At 46.8% G+C, this 18,038-nt stretch overlaps 2 protein-coding genes across 4 annotated transcripts in view; one reads left to right on the top strand and one right to left on the bottom strand.

Annotated features, from left to right (window-relative positions):
* Positions 1–6,365, top strand: part of tp63 (tumor protein p63) — a 44,750-nt gene extending 38,385 nt beyond the window's left edge. For 2 of the 3 annotated variants that reach the window (XM_061683226.1, XM_061683227.1), the window contains exons 11-12: positions 5,385–5,478; positions 5,563–6,365. In XM_061683226.1, the coding sequence (XP_061539210.1) occupies positions 5,385–5,478; positions 5,563–5,856 (388 nt within the window). In that variant the 3' untranslated portion in view covers positions 5,857–6,365. The remainder of the gene's footprint in view (positions 1–5,384; positions 5,479–5,562) is intronic. The other variant, XM_061683228.1, reaches the window with a different exon arrangement.
* A 948-nt stretch (positions 6,366–7,313) lies between these two features.
* Positions 7,314–17,099, bottom strand: zbtb11 (zinc finger and BTB domain containing 11). Its single transcript, XM_061683225.1, has 10 exons — positions 16,450–17,099; positions 14,527–14,801; positions 13,904–14,135; positions 12,478–13,433; positions 12,028–12,315; positions 10,959–11,358; positions 10,055–10,172; positions 9,822–9,980; positions 8,402–8,577; positions 7,314–8,085 (listed from the first exon to the last, which is right to left on the bottom strand). Exons 1-10 carry the CDS (start codon positions 16,757–16,759, stop codon positions 7,553–7,555), a joined length of 3,447 nt encoding a protein of 1,148 aa, XP_061539209.1. The 5' UTR covers positions 16,760–17,099; the 3' UTR covers positions 7,314–7,552.
* Between the last annotated feature and the right edge of the window lie 939 nt (positions 17,100–18,038).

An 18,038-nucleotide genomic window follows, 5' to 3' on the forward strand; every position in this document is an offset into this window, starting at 1 on the left:
GCTTTGTCCACATTTGGCTAAGACCGGACGCTTTTGTCTGATTGGTTGACCCACTTGTGAGCGCACATGCGTTTATGTTGACAGCACTTGCTTTGGAGCGAAAAGGGAAGGCGGAGATCTATGTTAGTGACATCGATAAGCTAGAGAAATTCGAACGACCTGATTTCAGGCCTCTCGGCAGAAAAAGTCTGCAATTCAGGAATGTGAAGATGATTTTAATTCATATTTCACATTTACTAAGCCCCTCCTGGAGTTGTCATCTTATCGTGGTGGAGGGGTTTGTGTGTCCCAATGATCCTAGGAGCTACGTTGTCTGGGGCTTTATGCCCCTGGCAGGGTCACCCATGGCAAACAGGTCCTAGGTGAGGGACCAGACAAAGCACAGCTTCAAAAACCCCTATGATGACAAACAATTCAGCAAGGCGTTTTCCCTAGCCTGGACGCGGGTCACCGGGGCCCCCCTCTGGAGCCAGGCCTGTAGGTGGGGCTCAAAGGCGAGCGCCTGGTGGCCGGGCCTGCACCCATGGGGTCCGGCCGGGAATAGCCCGAAAGGCTAACGTGGGTCCCCCTTCCATGGGCTCACAACCGGTGGGAGGTGCCAAAGGGGTCTGGTGCAGTGTGAGCTGGGCGGTGGCCAAAGGCAGGGACCTTGGCGATCCGATCCCTGGCAACAGAAGCTGGCTCTAGGGACCTGGAATGTCACCTCTCTGGCAGGGAAGGAGCCCGAGCTGGTGTGTGAGGCTGAGAAGTTCCAACTAGATATAGTCGGGCTCGCCTCCACACACAGCTTGGGCTCTGGTACCAGTCCTCTTGAGAGGGGTTGGACTCTCTTCCGCGCCCATGGGGAGACGCGCCGACAGGTATGGGTATACTTACTCCCTCGACTCGGCACCTGTATGTTGGGGTTCACCCTGGTGGACGAGAGAGAGTAGCCTCCCTCCGCCTTCGGGTGGGGGGACGGGTCGTGAATGTTGTTTGTGCCTATGCACCAAACAGCAGTTCAGAGTACCCACCCTTTTTGGGGTCATTGGAAGGGGTGCTGGAGAGCGCTCCCGCTGGGGACTCCATCATTCTGCTGGGGGACTTCAATGCTCACGTGGGCAATGAGACCTGGAAGGGCGTGATTGGGAGGAACGGCCCTCCCGATCAGAATCCGAGCAGTGTTCTGTTATTGGACTTCTGTGCTCTTCACGGCTTGTCCATAACGAACACCATGTTCAATCATAAGGGTGTCCACGCGTGCACTTGGCACCAGGACACCCTAGGTCGCATTTCGACGATCGACTTTGTGGTTGTGTCATTGGACTTGCGGCCGCGTGTCTTGGACACTCGGGTGAAGAGAAGGGGCGTAGCTGTCAACTGATCACCACCTGGTGGTGAGTTGGCTCCGATGGTGGGGGAAGATGCCGGTCCGACCTGGCAGGCCCAAACGTATTGTGAGGGTCTGCTGGGAACGTCTGGCAGAATCTCCTGTCAGAAGGAGTTTCAACTGCCACCTCCGGCAGAACTTCACCCACGTCTCGGGGGAGGCGGGGGACATTGAGTCTGAGTGGACCATGTTCCGCGCCTCTATTGCCGAGGCGGCTGACCGGAGCTGTGGCCGTAAGGTGGTTGGTGTCAGTCGTGGCGGCAATCCCCGAACCCGTTGGTGGACACCAACGGTGAGGGATGCCGTCAAGCTGAAGAAGGAGTCCTATCGGGCCTTTTTGGCCTGTGTTACTCCTGAGGAAGTTGATGGGTACCAGCTGGCCAAGCGGAATGCAGCTTTGGTGGTCACTGAAACTTCGATGAGGCCATGGAGAAAAACTTCCCGACGGCTTCGAGGAAATTCAGGTCCACCATCCGGCGTCTCAGTAGGGGAAAGCAGTGCACCACCAACACTGTGTATAGTGGGGATGGTGCGCTGCTGACCTCGACTCGGGATGTTGTGAGTCGGTGGGGAGAATACTTTGAAGACCTTCTCAACTCTACCGACACGCCTTCCTCTGGATGTTGTGGGGCTGTCCTGGTTGAAATGCCTCTGCAACATCGCGTGGGCATCGGGGACAGTGCCTCTGGATTGGCAGACTGGGGTGGTGGTCCCCCTTATTAAGAAGGGGGACCGGAGAGTGTGTTCCAACTACAGGGGGATCACACTCCTCAGCCTCCCTGGTAAGGTCTATTCCGGGGTGCTGGAGAGGAGGGTCCGTCGGGAAGTCGAATCTCAGATTCAGGAGGAGCAGTGTGGTTTTCGTCCTGGCCAGTTCTACACCCTCGGCAGGGTACTCGAGGGAGCATGGGAGTTAGCCCAACCAGTCCACATGTGTTTTGTGGACTTGGAGAAGGCGTTCAACCGTGTCCCTAGGGCAGTCCTGTGGGGGTGTTTCGGGAGTATGGGGTACCGAACCCCCTGATACGGGCTGTTCGGTCCCTGTACAACCGGTGTCAGAGCTTGGTCAGCATTGCCGGCAGTAAGTCGGACTCGTTTCCGGTGACGGTTGGACTCCGCCAAGGCTGCATTTTGTCACCGATTCTGTTCATAACTTTTATGGACACAATTTCTAGGCGCAGCCGAGGCGTAGAGGGGGTCCGGTTTGGTGGCCTCAGAATTGCATTTATTCTTTTGATGTGGTTCTGTTGGCTTCATCAAGCCGTGATCTCCAAATCTCACTGGAGCAGTTTGCAGCAGAGTGTGAAGCGGGTGGGATGAGAATCCGCACCTCCAAATCTGAGACCATGGTCCACAGTCGGAAAAGGGTAGCATGCCCTCTCCAGCTCGGGGATGAGATCCTGCCCCAAGTGGAGGAGTTCAAGTATCTTGTTCACGAGTGAGGGAAGAATGGAACGGGAGATCGACAGGCGGATCGGTGCAGCGTCTGCAGTGATGCGTACTTTGTATCGGTCCGTTGTGGTAAAGAAGGAGCTAAGCCGAAAGGCGAAGCTCTCGATTTACCGGTCTATCTACGTTCCTACCATCACCTATGGTCACGAGCTGTGGGTCGAGATCCCGGATACAAGCGGGCGAAATGAGTTTCCTCCGCAGGGTGTCCGGGCTCTTCCTTAGAGATAGGGTGAGAAGCTCGGTCATCCGGGAGGATCTCAGAGTAGAGTCGCTGCTCCTCCGCATCGAGAGGACCCAGATGAAGTGGCTGGGTCGTCTGATTCGGATGCCTCCCAGACGTCTCCCTGGTGAGGTGTTCCCGGCACGTCCCACCGGGAGGAGACCCCAGGGACGAACCACGACACGCTGGAGAGACTACGTCACTCGGCTGGCCTGGGAACGCCTTGGGTTCCCCCCGGAAGAGCTGGGTGAAGTGGCTGGGGTGAGGGAAGTCTGGGCATCCATGCTAAAGCAACTGCCCCCGCGGCCCGACCTTGGATAAGCGGTAGAAAATAGATGGATGGACATTTACTGAGGCACCATAGAGACAATATTACATCCCATATACTCGAAAAATTTGGTTTGGCAAAATATGTCCCCTTTAACAGTATTCTTATTAGAAGATTTTTTTTTTCCTGGGGAAAGTCAGGGGTGGGGGTTAAGATCCAAAATTGCTCCTAAAATATATTTAAAACATCTTTAACCCCTGCCATTACACCCCCCCCCCCCACCCACCCCCCATAATTCTCGTATTACATTTTTCTTGGAAAACATGATTTTCTCTTTGATCACACAAAATTCCAACTTCCTTTCTCATAAAAATCTGAATCACAATATTACCTTTTTCACTTGCACACAAAACGGCATCTTTGACAACAGGGCAAGTACAGTGGACCACCGGAATCCGCGAGGGCTATGGACCTGGGCCGCCCGCGAATAGCTGTACTGTACTGCAAAAATTAAACACTTGACACCATTATAACTGCCATCATTTTTTTGTTTTTGTTTCTGAATAAGTGGGAAAAATACCACCAATAAGCAGTTTCAGTTTTTATATGACTGCGAATACTTTTATATTGTTTGTTTGTGTTGCATTGTTTGTGTTCAAATACTTGTTGCTTAAAGGGTTGTAACTTGTAACACAGCAACATAGATGCTATGTAGCGCTAGCGTTAGGGTGTCCATGGAGTTTCCCAGATTTGTTGACATTAGCATTTTGCTACCGGACTAAAGGCTCAACTATATGGATTTATAAAATACACATCTAATTGTCTTTTTTTAAGTTTAGTTTGACAGTAAAGTTCCAAATGGATTGGCAACAAACAGTTTTATGAAGATTTTTCACTACTCGTATCTGCCAAACGACTGCCTGTCAGGAAGTGAATTGTTCTCCGCCACCATACAGCGTTCGTATCTTAAATTTGAGCTAGCAAGTCAAAGCAAAAAATCGTCTAGGCAGCCTATATCTCAAAAATTGCGTAAGGCACCACTGTATGTTCACAATAAGCTGACTATCACCCAAAAAGTATTTTTGTAATATTATATTTCTTGAAAAAAAACCTGGCAAAATTTGCTCAACTTTCATTTCAAAAAATGTGACATTAATAAATTAATATTCCACATTCAAAATCTTTTCTAATGTCCGACTTTCCCTGAGAAAAAAAATAAAAAAACAACATACAACTTGTCCATGTAATATTACAACTTTTTCACAATATTGAAAGATAGACTTCCCCTGAAGAAATACCTTTTTCTATAAAAGACATTCTTGTAATCACTTTTTCCTGATAAATGACATTCATATTGAAACAAAATTCTAATACCACAACTTTCTTAAAGGTCCCATAGTTTACCAAACAAACTTTTTCTAGTATATGGGAAGTTATATTGGCTCTATGATGCCTCAGTAAATATGTGAAATATGAATTAAAATCGTCCACGCATTCCTGAGTTCCAGATGTTTTTCTGCCGAGAGGCCAAGAATCAGGTCATTTGAGTTCCTCTAGCTTATCTACGTAACTCGCGAATATCTCCGCCTACCTCTCCGCTCCCGAGCCAGCGCTGTCAACGTAAACACGTGTGTTCTCACAAGTGGGTGTTGTACAAGGAGGCAACCAATCAGAGGAAAGGGGGCGGTTTTAGCCAAATACAGACAAAGAGGATACAAAACTGGGTCAAACAGAAGTAGCTGTCAGAAGGGCCTTTTCTGGACACTTGTGTGACAAAAGCAAGGTGTTTTTTTTTTTTTTTTTTTAATGAAATGGACACTTTTATACTAAGTCCATGTTAGAGAATCACTCTATGGAGCAAAAATATGGGACCTTTAAAAAAATGTAAATTCAAAAATACATTTTGGGGGAAAAAGTTTTCCAAAAAAAAACGTTTGAAAAAAAAGGTCCTTCTAATGACCCTTTTTTCTTGTAGTTTAGTTTTCCTTACTTGTAGAATACGAAGTATTTTTTCAGTTATGGTAATTCTGCTCAAAATTCAACTAATGCGCATTCCACCCCCCACCCCCCTGCAGCTTCCTCATTCGTCTGGGCTGCGCAGGCTGCTTGGATTACTTCACAGCACACGGTCTAAGCAACATCTACCAGATTGAGAACTATAACATGGAGGTGAGCCCTCAGCCGTCAATCACAGCCGAGTGGAGCGCCGCTACGCCTGCGTCCACTAACGCTCCCCTGTGTCATGACCACTAGGACCTGTCGCGGCTCAAGATCCCCATCGAGTACCAGCATGCCATCTGGAAGGGCATCCTGGAGCACCGGCAGGCCATGGACTTCTCCCCCCCGCCCCACATCGTACGCACCACCAGCGGGGCGTCTGCCGTCAGTTCGTCCGAGGCGCGCGGCGAGCGCGTCATCGACGCGGTGCGCTTCACCCTGCGCCAGACCATCTCCTTCCCGCAGCGTGACGACTGGTCCGACTTCTCCTTCGACCTGGATTCGCGCCGCAACAAGCAGCAGCAGCGCATCAAGGAAGAGGGAGAGTAGGACTGGACAAATTACGGAAAAAACAAAAACAAAAAAACGCCCGGAACATTCCCCAATTTTTTGTTTTTTGAGAGACGTGCACTTATTCTTCTTCTGCACGGTTCAGATTTCTTGAGAGCACTTAAGAAATGTTAAAAGTGTTAAAAAAATTGCATTTCCAAGTCCTGATTGTACATTTCAAGTACGCACTCTTATCCCTATATTTAGCATCATTTCAATTTCAAGTGTTACCCACTTTTATGTTGTATTTGGTTGAGGATTATGTGAAATTACTGTATGTACATGTTGTATAGTTTTGTTTTGTTTTTGTCATCAGGAAATAAAAGAACGTTAAAAGTCAGAAATCAAAAGAAAGAAAACATTTTTGTACAATTTTTACTGTAAATAGGTCGAGGCTATTTTGATATAAATCCAAAATAAATATCCACCCTTCTTGACTACTCCAGTGTCTTATTTGAAATATACTTTTTGTCTTAATATAAATTCAAAATAAATATCCATGAATACTCCACTGTGTCTTACTCATTTTTTACAATTATATATGACAAGGCTGAGTAGTCTTACAATATTTTGTTTTAGCTTGACTAATTATTTTTACAACTGTATGGCAGAGCAAATGTACTTTTAGTTGGATTATACTAATTTTTACATATATGACAGGGGTGAGTGGTTTTACATTAACAAACGTATGACATGGACCACTCAGGTGTACACTACTTCATTTTATTTGTAGTTGTACTTAAGTTCCATTATACTTTACAATTATATGACTGGATGAGTAGTTTCACTTTAATTTTATTTTACACATTTCTACAACTGTATAACAGGGTGAATAGTTTTACTTAATTTTACTTTTTTGTGGTTGATGTGAGTAGTTTCACTTTATTTTAGTTTGATTATATTTATTCTTACAATGATATGACACAGTGAGCATTTTACCTATCCATTTGTTTTATATTTTAATTATTTGACAGTGTGCTAAGTTATAGTTTAACTATTACACAGTGGATAATATTCCATTTTCCGCTTCTCCTCCTCACTAGGGTCACAGGCGTGCTTGGAGCCTATGCTAGCTAACTTCGGGCGAGAGGCAGGGTACACCCTGAACCGGTCGCCACCCAATTGCAGGGCACATAGAAACAAACAACCGTTCACACTCACATTTACACTTACGGACAATTTAGAGTCTTCAATTAACCAACCACGCATGTTTTCTTGGAACGTGGGAGGAAACCGTATTACCCGGAAAAAACCCACACAAGCACTGGGAGAACATGCAAACTCCACTCAGACGAGGCCAGATTTGAACCCGGGTCCTCAGAACTGTGAGGCAGATGTGCTAACCAGTTGTTTGCCGTGTCGCCCAGTGGATAACTAAACAAACTAAATCTTGGCACAGTTGTTATGCAGGCAATTAGATGGTGCAAGTGTATCTCACATATAATTAGAGGTCAACACAGCAGAAAGATGTTTATATAAATAAATAAATAATAATTAAAAAAAAAGGAGATGATGCAGTGTTGTTTATTTATCATCACTTAAGTGTGTGTGTGTGTGTGTGTGTGGTGGGTGGGCTGAAAGGGCCCAAAAGCCATCATTCCTCCATTTTTGTCAAAGCTATTTACACAGTTAAAATAGAAAGAGCGGTGCAGGCTTAACAAAATAATAAGTCCGGGATGATACAATACAAATAGGTCTACTCTACCTCGGCCACCTCCACCTCCATGGTCTGAATGGCGTCGGGCGCCTCATCCAGCTTGACGCCCGTCATGGCCTGCTGCGCCAGCACGTAGTTGACCACCTGCATGATGCCCTGGTCGGACAAGGTGGCCAACGAGCCGTCGACCGCCTCCGCCGCCTGCACCGCCTCCACCGTCTCCTCGGTGATCAGCACAGTCTCGATCTCCTCGATGGCGGAGCCGTGGTCCGGCGTCTGCGCCTGGCGCAGCTCGGGCGGCAGGTCGGCCGCCAGGATGCTGACGGCGTGCTCCACCTGCGTGCCCTGGTTGTGGAACTGCAGCGTGTCCTTCTCCAGCATGATCTTGCCCGGCAGGCTGTCGGCGTGGTACTTGGACATGTGCTTGCGCAGGGTGCGCGCGTCGATGTGCGCCTCCTGGCAATTGGGGCACACGTAGGGGCGCTCGCCCGTGTGCGTGCGCACGTGGCGCTTCAGGGAGCGGGCGTCGGCCCATGCCACGCCGCACGTCACGCACTCGAACGGCTTCACGCCTGAAAAAGAGGACAGAGAAGAAAACCCAAATGTTTTGCCTATGCAGACGCCTTTCGTTATCCCTGCGTTTCGTGTCTCTCAAGTGCTGTAAAAGGGTAAGCAGTTTTACTTCATTTTGCTTTTTATTATATTGATTCTTATACTTAAGTAGATCTTTTGTTTGGGTTTCAAATTAGGATTTCAAGGTTGTGTTAGGGTTTGGAAACAGAATTACGGGTTCAAAACCGGAGTTAGGGTTTAATGTTAGGGTTTGAAGGCAAAGTTAGGGATTGAAATTAGTGTTTCATAATGATGTTTTGCTTTGCAATTTTTCACCTTGGTGGTTGTTGATGTGCCTCCTGTACTCTCGGAGCTGCGTGAACTTCCTGCCGCAGTGCTCGCACTCGCGCTCCAGGTTCTGCTTGACGCGACCCTTCTTGCCGTGCGTCGCCTTCTTCACGTGCCTCCGGAACAGGGCCTTCTCGAAGAACTCCTTGCCGCAAACGTTACACCTGAACGGGAGCAAGAGGACGCCATTTCGTGCTGGAAAGTTGGACTTTAACCAGGGGTAGCGCTTCAAGCAAAGGTTAGGGGTTATAAAGTGTGTTGAGAGCAAAGGATAAGTTTTCAAATTAAGGTTTCAATCCATTGCGAGGGTTTTAAATTCAGGTTTCAAGCTTGGGTTAGGGTTGCAAGATTAGTTTATGCTTGAAAATTACAGTTGCAAGCCAGTGTCAGGGTTTAAAGCCTAGGGTAAGGTTTCTAAGTCGGGTTTCAAGCCAATTACGGTTTCAAGAAGGAATGGACAAGTACCAATACCAGACATCGGAATGGGTCAGATACCGACCTTATTTAATGATATCGGGTACTCGCAAAGGCTGGTCATACTTAAGGCAAAAAAATAATATCGATTGAGTCCTCCTCGCGTAGTATTTGGCGCTACAGTGCAGAAGTTGGACGCATCGACGAATCATGTGCGTCGGAAAGAACGAAATCTTTGTTCACAATTATGTCATTGTGTTCATTTACATTGTATGTATCAAAAGTACGAGTGGTATGGGGACTCTGTATGGGTATCGTGAAAACTCAAAAGTGAATACTCGTACTGGTATCGGTCTGAAAAAAGTATCGGGTATCCCTTGAATCAAGCTTTGGTTAGGGTTTGAAGTCAGTGTTAGGATTTCTAGACAGGGTTTCAAACTTTGGCTTAAGGTTCATATTTGGGTTTCAAGTCAGGGTGAAAGGATTTTACAGTTTGTTTTTTTAGCACAGAGGTTAGAGTTTTAAGGTTTCAAACCAAGGTTAAATTAAGATTTAAGGTTTGGGTTTGAAGATTTGGTTGGAATTTGAAATTTGGGGCTCGAACCAGGGCTACGGCTTCAAAGTAGGGTTTCAATTTGAAACCCTAAACTTTCAAGCCCAGAGGACAAGCTTCAAATTCAAGGCTGTTTTAGGGTTACAAGTTACGGTTGAAAAAAAGTTTGAGGTTTCAAATTGGGGAATGATAGGGGTTTCAAATAAAATGTTCAAGCCAGGGTTAAGGTTTAAAGCAAAAGGTTAGAGTTTTAAAGAAGCGCCAAGATTTCAATTCGTGTTTAAAGCAGGGTTTTCAAGCCAGGGTTAAGGTCTCAAATGCGGGTTTTCAAGTCATGATTTGGGTTTCAAATTACAGTTTGAAGCCAGGGGTTTGGTTTCAAGCAAAGGTTAAGATTTCAATTGAGGCTTTCATTCCCGGGTGCATGTGTGCGCGTCTCACTTGAAAGGTTCGGCCACGGTGTGCGACTTGACGTGCGAGTACCAGTCCTTCTTCCAGCTGTAGCACTTGCCGCACACCTGACACTGGAAGGGCTTGAGGCCCATGTGCTTGTTCATGTGCTGCTGCAGGTCTCTGGCCTCGTAGAAGCTCTTGTCGCAGCTGCGGGTCAAGCACACTCGGCGTCTTTATGGCGGAAGGAACGTCCGATAAAAAGACGCGGCGGCGTTACTCACTGGGAACACGCGTACGCGCGCACGTCAGGCTTGGGTTTGTGCTTCTTCAGGTGTTTGCTCAAGGCCGACGCTCGGTGGAACGTCGCCCCGCACGTGTTGCACAGATACTTGGATTCACCTGGAAGACATTTAATACGGCGTCATTGATGAAAATGCTCCGAACACGCCGCACATCAAAGTCCGCCAAAGTCACACGCCGCCGCCGCCGTACAAAAAGCTTTTATCTTCACAAAAGCAAACATCTGTCTTACGTCGTCTTACCCAACTTTGTTTCATAGGTGAGCGATGCAATCAATATGATGATGATCAGACAACACCGGTTCATGTAGGCAAAAAAGAATCCGCGTGCACCGACTTGCCTTCTTTCTACAACGATGCGATACAGCCATCGATTTTCAAAACAAGCCTACTCAAATGTCTAACCTCACTATTTTGACTCATCGACTAAAACAACATCTCGACTTTCGATATAGGCAACAATTAAACCGCAAAACTCGTAGCAGTTTAAGAAGGAAATGTGCGTCGCTGATGTCAGCAAACTCACGCAGATTTCACTGTGAATGTGTGCTGGCCAAAATCTGACTGAAAATCAAAATGCCATCAGAAAACACACCTAACATTACCACAAAGTCTATTTTGGGTGGGGGTCTTTTTTTCTGCAAACATCATTTTAGTTAGGGTTTCAAGCAAAGGCTCAGTTTGCTAAGTATGGGTTTGAGGCAAAGATTACAGTTTCACAGTTTCAAGTCTGTGTTGACGTTTCAATCTTGGGTTAGGGTTTCACGTCTAAATTAAGGTTTCAAATAATCTTGGGTTATGGCTTCAAATTAGGTTTTGGCAGAGGGGTTAGGGCTTTAATCCAAGTTGCACGAGTGTAGCGAACGCTCGGTCGCGTGTTGCTGACCGGTGTGCAGGCTGGTGTGCTCCTCCATGCTGCGCTTGCTCACAAAGGACTTGTGACAGTACTGACAGTGGAACTGCTTGGTGACGTCATGGAGCGCGCGATGCATCTTCAGGCCGTGCTTGTGGGCGAACGTCTTGCCGCAGACCTTGCACGCGTGCGGCCGCACGCCCGTGTGGTGCAGCATGTGGATGCGCAGCGAGTACAGCTTGGGGAGCGTCTTGCCGCAGATGTCGCAGACGAACTCGCGCTTGGTGGGGGGCCACGTCGCCTTGCCGTCCTCGGCGAGGGTCGAAGACGAGGACGCCGATTTGGGGCCGGGCGCCCGCTGGCCGCTGTGCTGCTTGTGGCGGGCCAGGTGGGCGCGCAGAGAGGCGGCGTACTGGAAGTCTTTGCTGCACAGCTGCAACACACAAAACAAGTTGACTTGTAACTTTTTTGTCAGTGAGGATAAGAATGAGAGGAATTAGGGTGTTAGGACAGGGTTAAGGTTTAAAAAAAATCAGGGTTTCAAAACAGGGTGAGGCTTTGAAGTTAGAGTTTCAACACCATGTTAGGGTTTCAAATTAGTGTCTCAAGCCAGTGTGAGGGTTTCATGTTAGATATTCAAAGTTGGATTAGGGTTTTAAATTGGGGTTTCAAGCCAGCGACAGGACTTCAAATTAGAGTTTCAAGCAGAGGATTAGCATTCCAAGTTAGTGTTTCAATGTTGGGTTGGTTAGGGTTTCAAGTCAGGGTTAGTGTTTCCAGTTAGGCTTTCAATCTTAGGATAGGGTTTAAAATTAGAATTTCAACCCCGGGTTAGGGTTTCAAGTTAAGGTTTAGGGTCTCAAAAGAGGGTTTCAACCCAGGGTTAGGGTTTGCAGGTAAAATGTTAATCTTGAAGTTGGCTTTCAAATGAGGGTTTCGCCAGGGTTATAATTTCAAGTTAAGGTTTCAATCTTGGGTTAGGGTTTCAACCCAGGTTTGAACTTTCAAGCCAGGGTTGGGGTTTCAATCTTGGGTTAGTCTTTCAAATGAGGGTTTTAAGGCTGTTTTAAGGTAGGAAGCCAGGGAGTAGGCGTCTGCTTACGCTGCACTTGTATCCGCGACTTTTGTCGTGCTTCATGGCGTGCATGATGAGAGCGTAGCGGCGGTGGAAGGACAAGCCGCACTCTGAGCACGTGTGCTCGCCCTCCGCACCGCCCTCGGCCGGGACCTCGGCGTCCCGCTCAGCCGCCGGCGGTGCGACGGCCTCTGTCGAGCACGTGTCTCCGGCAGGAGCGTCCGGTTCCCGGTCCTCCGCCGACCCGGGTTGTCCTCCCACCGGGTTCTCCTCCGGCTGCTTGGGAGGCCGTCCCCTCTTCCCAGGTCTCGCAACCTATAGAAGGCTTGTGGTAATTGGATCATGTAATAGACACAAGAAACTGCTGCTTACCAAACCGGCAGCACCTACCGAGCTAAGTAAACAGTCTCACAGATGAATTTAAATGTGGGCACACGAGTAATAGATTCTCCCGTGTCTGGCGTTTAAGGTGCGTACCTTTGGCGTGGGGGCGCCACGTGGCGGCACGGCGGCCATCTTCCCCTCGTCGTCGTCGTCGTCCAGACCCATGTGGAGGCGAGCGTAGCCGCCCTCACCAATGGAGCGCTGCCGCAGTCGTCGTTGGTTGGCTTCCTGCTTGTCGTCATCGGCGGACGGTTCCGCCTCTTCCTCCTCGTCCTCCGGTGGCGGCGGCGGGGGTGATTCAAACACCTCCATCGCCACTTCCTTCTTCACCTTGGCCGGGCGCCCCCGTTTCCGTTTCGCGGGAGGTGGGGCGAGTGGTTCGGGCGCTGACTCTGACATATCGGCTGCCACCTGGGTCTGAAGCTCGACCGCAGACACCATATTAACTTCGGCGGGCTTCTCTTGTTCAGGCTCCATCTTTAAGAGAAAAGTCTCTACCTCGTCCGGCTGCTCGATGGCGAGGCAGGCCGAAACCACCGCCAGGGACTCGGTGGCGCCCGCCTGCCCGCTGTGGGTGACCACCGTCATGGTTTCCCCCTCCGCGGCCACGAGGGCCGCCTGGTGCGTGATCAGCGTCAGGGTCTCGGCGCCCTCCACCGCCTCGGCCGTAACCGCCACCGGCTGCTCGGTGCCCGCGGGTGCCATGATAGCAAAAGACTCCCCCGCCACTGCGAGCCCAGCATGGGTGAGCCCCGCGTGAGTGACCACCGCACTACCGTCGCTTTGTATAGTGACCGTGTAGGAGCCCGCCTCGTCGGAGGCGGACTCCGCCACCTGGCCGGCCACCACGGTGTGGCTGTCCCCCTGCTGGTACACCACCAGCCTCTGCTCCTCCACCTGCTTGTGCACAGACTCGCAGATCTGCAGCACCTCTGGCATCAGCAAGTGGCGTGCCAGGTTGGCGATCTCCGCCATGACGTTGAAGTTGAACGTCAGCATGGACGTGTAGGCGAAGTCCAGCAGAGGCAGGAAGCTGTCTTTGGTGAAACCTGGGTGGAGGGTCAAGAGTCACGGCGGTGGATTAAACAGACATGAAAACAGTTTTGTCACAACACAAAAAATATGACTTTGATACAATTCCTGCATTAACTATCGTGATGGATATTTAAAACAATACTAGGCTTCAGGACAGTTTTTGGTTCAGTTTCCAAGGCATGGGGGAAAAAACCCGACCTTATGCGCTACAATTTTTGTATTGCAATTCATGCATGCCTGTCTGCCCCTGTGCAGGTAATATCTAATCACTTTTGTGTTTCCACTCACTCACTGTTTTAACTGTATCCAGGTTGTGAGTGCAACACAACCATTCTCAACAATTTAGAGTTTTTCATGAAACTAACATGCATGTTTTTGGAACGTGGGAGGTAGCGAGGGTACCCGGAAAAACCCCACGGCGAGGTACCACGGTACCTTTCTCGTACCGGTACACCATTCAACCGTACACGAGATGCGAACTCACCGGCGAGGTCGACCACAGCCTCGTGCGTGGACGCGGCGCCCTTCTCGAAGAAGAGCTCGTTGAAGTACTCGCTGCACGCCGCCAGCAGCGCCTTGTGTGCCCGGTACTCCTCGCCCTCGATCAGCAGTGTGATGTCGCAGAACTGATTGTTGAGGCGCTGGTGGTTGAGTTTATCCAGCACCGTCTGACCGTGCTTGGACAGGAACTGGTTTACCTCACCCTTGCTGTTCACCTGGGGGTAAAAAAAAACAAACAAACAAAAACTTAAACATCTCAGTGTGAAAGGGATAACTGAAAAGAACCAAGTCAAAGAACACTATGGACTTAAAAATACTGCTACAAAAAAATTGCGGAATTGTCTCTTCTTTTTTTACGGTGAGGTATTGCAATACTTTTCTAGGGCAAGTATGCAATGGAAGCCTACACAAAACACAGCGAGGGTCCAGATCTCTACCAGGACTGAAAAATCAGCCAAAGTAAAAATGTGTTGCTAGCAGGCTACTTGCGTTTCTAAGAGCGTGACACAAATGTACAGTTTTGATTCGTGGGGTGGACTATGCCATTCACGCCACAATGCAGGGGTGTTAAAAAAGACGCTAACGCAGCAGGCTAACAATACTTACATAGACCAACTCGTGCTTCTCCCCAGTCTTTGCCACCTTGGGTCTGTTCCGACCAGACGGGTCTGTGAAGAAGATACCGTCATCTGCCTCTTCTCCCTCCTCGCCCTCTTCTTCCTCCTCTTCTTCATCGTCGTCCTCTTCTTCTCTGGAGGCCGCCTTGCGTTTCCTCGGCCGCCCGTATGAGCGCCCGCCTCCTCCGGAGCCGTCGTCCGCGCCGCGCCGGCCGGCGCAGGTGGTGCACTCGCGGATGTGGTCCTTCACGTGCTTCAGGATACCTTAAGATGGACAACAAATGAACGTAATCAACAATTCTCTACATTATGATTATTGTGATAGAACACAATCATGCAATAATTGCTGTGCAAAAGAAAACAATAATAATGCTTATTGCCACGAGCGAACAAAACCTCTTTACTTCTTCATCACAAATGCAGACAGGATTTGATGATAAAAGAAAACAATAACAGCCGTCTGCTGTGAATGAAATCCTTAGATTTTACCAAGGACCCCTTATTTGTCCAACAAGGCGCCAGACACAAAATAAATGAAGTTCAGCAACATCTGAGCAATAGATGCACAAAACACAGCAATAATAGGGTATTTAAAAAATTGCCTCTCATGAAGAATTCATCTTTTCCCCCTCACAGGATGTCCTTCAAAAAAAGAATAAAAATGTAAGAATGTTGCTGAATCATCACAGACAAGAGGCCACCTACGTCATACGTCCAAGGTTCTTTTCTAAAATTGGATTCCAGCCTGTGTGTGTGTGTGTGTGTGTGTGTGTGTGGGGGGGGGGGGGGGGTAATTTATGGATTATCACTTTAAATGCCAGGTGCTTGAAAAAGTCAATTATCAAACATTAAAGAAAAAAGATGTGTCAGCGTGGTCTTACGGGCAAAGGCAAGATACAACTTTGGTGAATTTGTGAATAGCAAACTATGACCAGACAGGAATTTCCCAGACAGTAGTAAAGTCAAAATCACAGGTGTCAAATTGGTGGCCCGGGGTCCAGATCCGGCCCACCACGTCATTTTATGTGGCCGTCAAGAGTGTGCATCGACTTTGTGTTTCTTGCTAAAATACCAAAATTGCAAATTGGCTTCACTTTGAAAAATATTGTGATATTGCAAGCATTTTTTGTTACCAACCCCCCTTTTAAAATAAAATGGATTCATACTGTAGTTGAACAAACTGTTTTTACTGGCTTCTGATTTCAAAAGTAATTATCCATTAATTAAATAATAATAATCCACATTGTTGTGTTTAGAACAAAGGCGAACAGAACTGTATTTGGGGAAAAAAATAATTAAAAGTAAATGAAAATGAAGAAATAAGAGACAAACTTTTATTATTTATAAAGTGTAACTAGTACTGTACGTTTGTTTGGACAACCCACGCCACAACAGCTGGTGTTGTATGTTTGCCTTTAAGGGGTGTGGCCTAGTGAAGGACCTCAACAGCGTGGCCTGGCTCAATAAGGATTGGGAAGCGCTGAATTAAAGCATCTACTCAATATTAAAATATGTTGTTTATTCTTTTACATTCATTTTAACTATATTATTACTGTTTATTTTTATACAATACAATGCTGTTGACTGCTATACTTCTCATTAAAACGACTAGACATGTTTTTGGGGGTGTTTTCCGGGAGCTGGAACGGATTAAAGGCATTTCCATTATTTTAGTGGGGTGAGTGGATTCGAGATAAGTAAAAATAATAATAATAATAATAATAATAATTGTCAAATACCGGCGCTGTAATCTGACCACATGATGGCAGCAGAGAAAACGTGTACGTAACAGTGACGGAGAAAAACATTTGATGCGAAATGCTAACCCCTTCCTCGCTCATTTAACCCCACAACAAAGCTTCGTTGTGTGGCTGGGCGAGTCTCATTCCCCCCCACCCCTCTTCTTCGTTACCTCTCCACCAGTACTTCTGCGAGATGCTCTCCCAGGTGAGCTGCTGGTTCAAGTGCTCCCCGCCTTCGGGGACGTGCGTCCGCTCGATCAGTTCCTTCCTGCGCTCGTCCCGCAGCACCACCTCCAGCTCGGTGAACACGTCCTGGCCCTTGAGCCGCCGCTGGTAATACAGGGTGCCGCCGCGGACCACGTAGCAGGCGGCCGCTTTGCGTATCTTCCGCTTGGTGTTGCCCGGCGTGCCCGGGGCGTACGGTTCGAGCTCGTCCGTCAGATAGCGAATGATGGCCAAGTAGCTCTCCTCGCACGACATACTGTTCGGCCTTCTTTCTCGTTTCTACTCGGGGCGTTTTATCGCGAAAAGTCGGCCGCTCTTCGGACGCGAGTTAGGGATGTTCATATATTTTTACACGCAAGTTTGAAGTTGAAATAAAGGCATGGTGAGTATATTCGAGTGTTTTTAGTCAAGGTGGAACGGCAGTTTGTCGAACGTCAGGGTAGACGTGCCCGAACAGATAAAATGGCTGCTGCACAACCGGATGTTGCGTACGCGTTGGCGGAAGTGCGATTCGCCACCAGAGGGCACTGTGGTTACACTTTTCACCAAAGTGGCGCTGTCAATGTTCAGTTATGCAAAATGTAATATAAAATGTAATATTTAATATTATCTAACAACAAAAATACAATTGTACAATAAAAATAGCATATTAAAGTCAAAATTGCAATTATTTGTTTTTACAATGTATGTGTTATATTGAAAAAATGAATGAAAATGAAATTTGTTTTTACATCAAGACTTTATAATGAAAACAACAAAATAATTGTGTAGTAAAAATATGTTATGGAGATGAAACGTACATGAAACGATTTGTTCATTAACTAATATAATTACATTATTTTATAGTTGTCTTTATTGTTACTTAAAATGTGTAATTAAATTATTAAACAATTTTCCCATTGTTTGAACATAAAATATATATAAAAACAAAATATTTAGGTCAATCGCTCCATTGTTTTTAAATGTAGTATTTTATTTTTGTTTCTATTTTTTTTAGTGTATCATTGAATTAATAAACACATTACCTAATTTATTTCATAATCTAATTATATAACGGAAGATGAAATATTTAGATGAAAATACATGTTTCTTTTTATGAATTAATAATAATTTTACCACAATGCTAAGTAATTAAAACAAATGAAAAATAGGACTTACTTTTTAATTGCCTGTGCTTTTTAGTTAAAATAGTGAATATAATTAATGATTAAAAAAAAATTGTTTTTGAATTTATGAATATAATTACCACCCTAGAGCACAGTAAAAATAACTCTTTTATATATATATATATATATATATATATATATATAATATTTTGTTTAAAATGAAAAACAATTAATAAAAGTATTTCTTTTGTTGTGTATTTTTCCTCAAAATTGATAATTTAATTAATAATTTTTCGTGTTGACTTTTGCACGAATTTATTTATACATACATACATACGTACACACACACTCATCTACCGACCGGCTCTGACCAGTCAGAGAGCAACTCCTGTCACTTAATAAGGCAGTGAAAATATCTGGGTATGATG

The sequence above is a fragment of the Phycodurus eques genome, chromosome 8 (genome assembly GCF_024500275.1).
Source record: "Phycodurus eques isolate BA_2022a chromosome 8, UOR_Pequ_1.1, whole genome shotgun sequence".
Taxonomy (NCBI): Eukaryota; Metazoa; Chordata; class Actinopteri; order Syngnathiformes; family Syngnathidae; genus Phycodurus; species Phycodurus eques.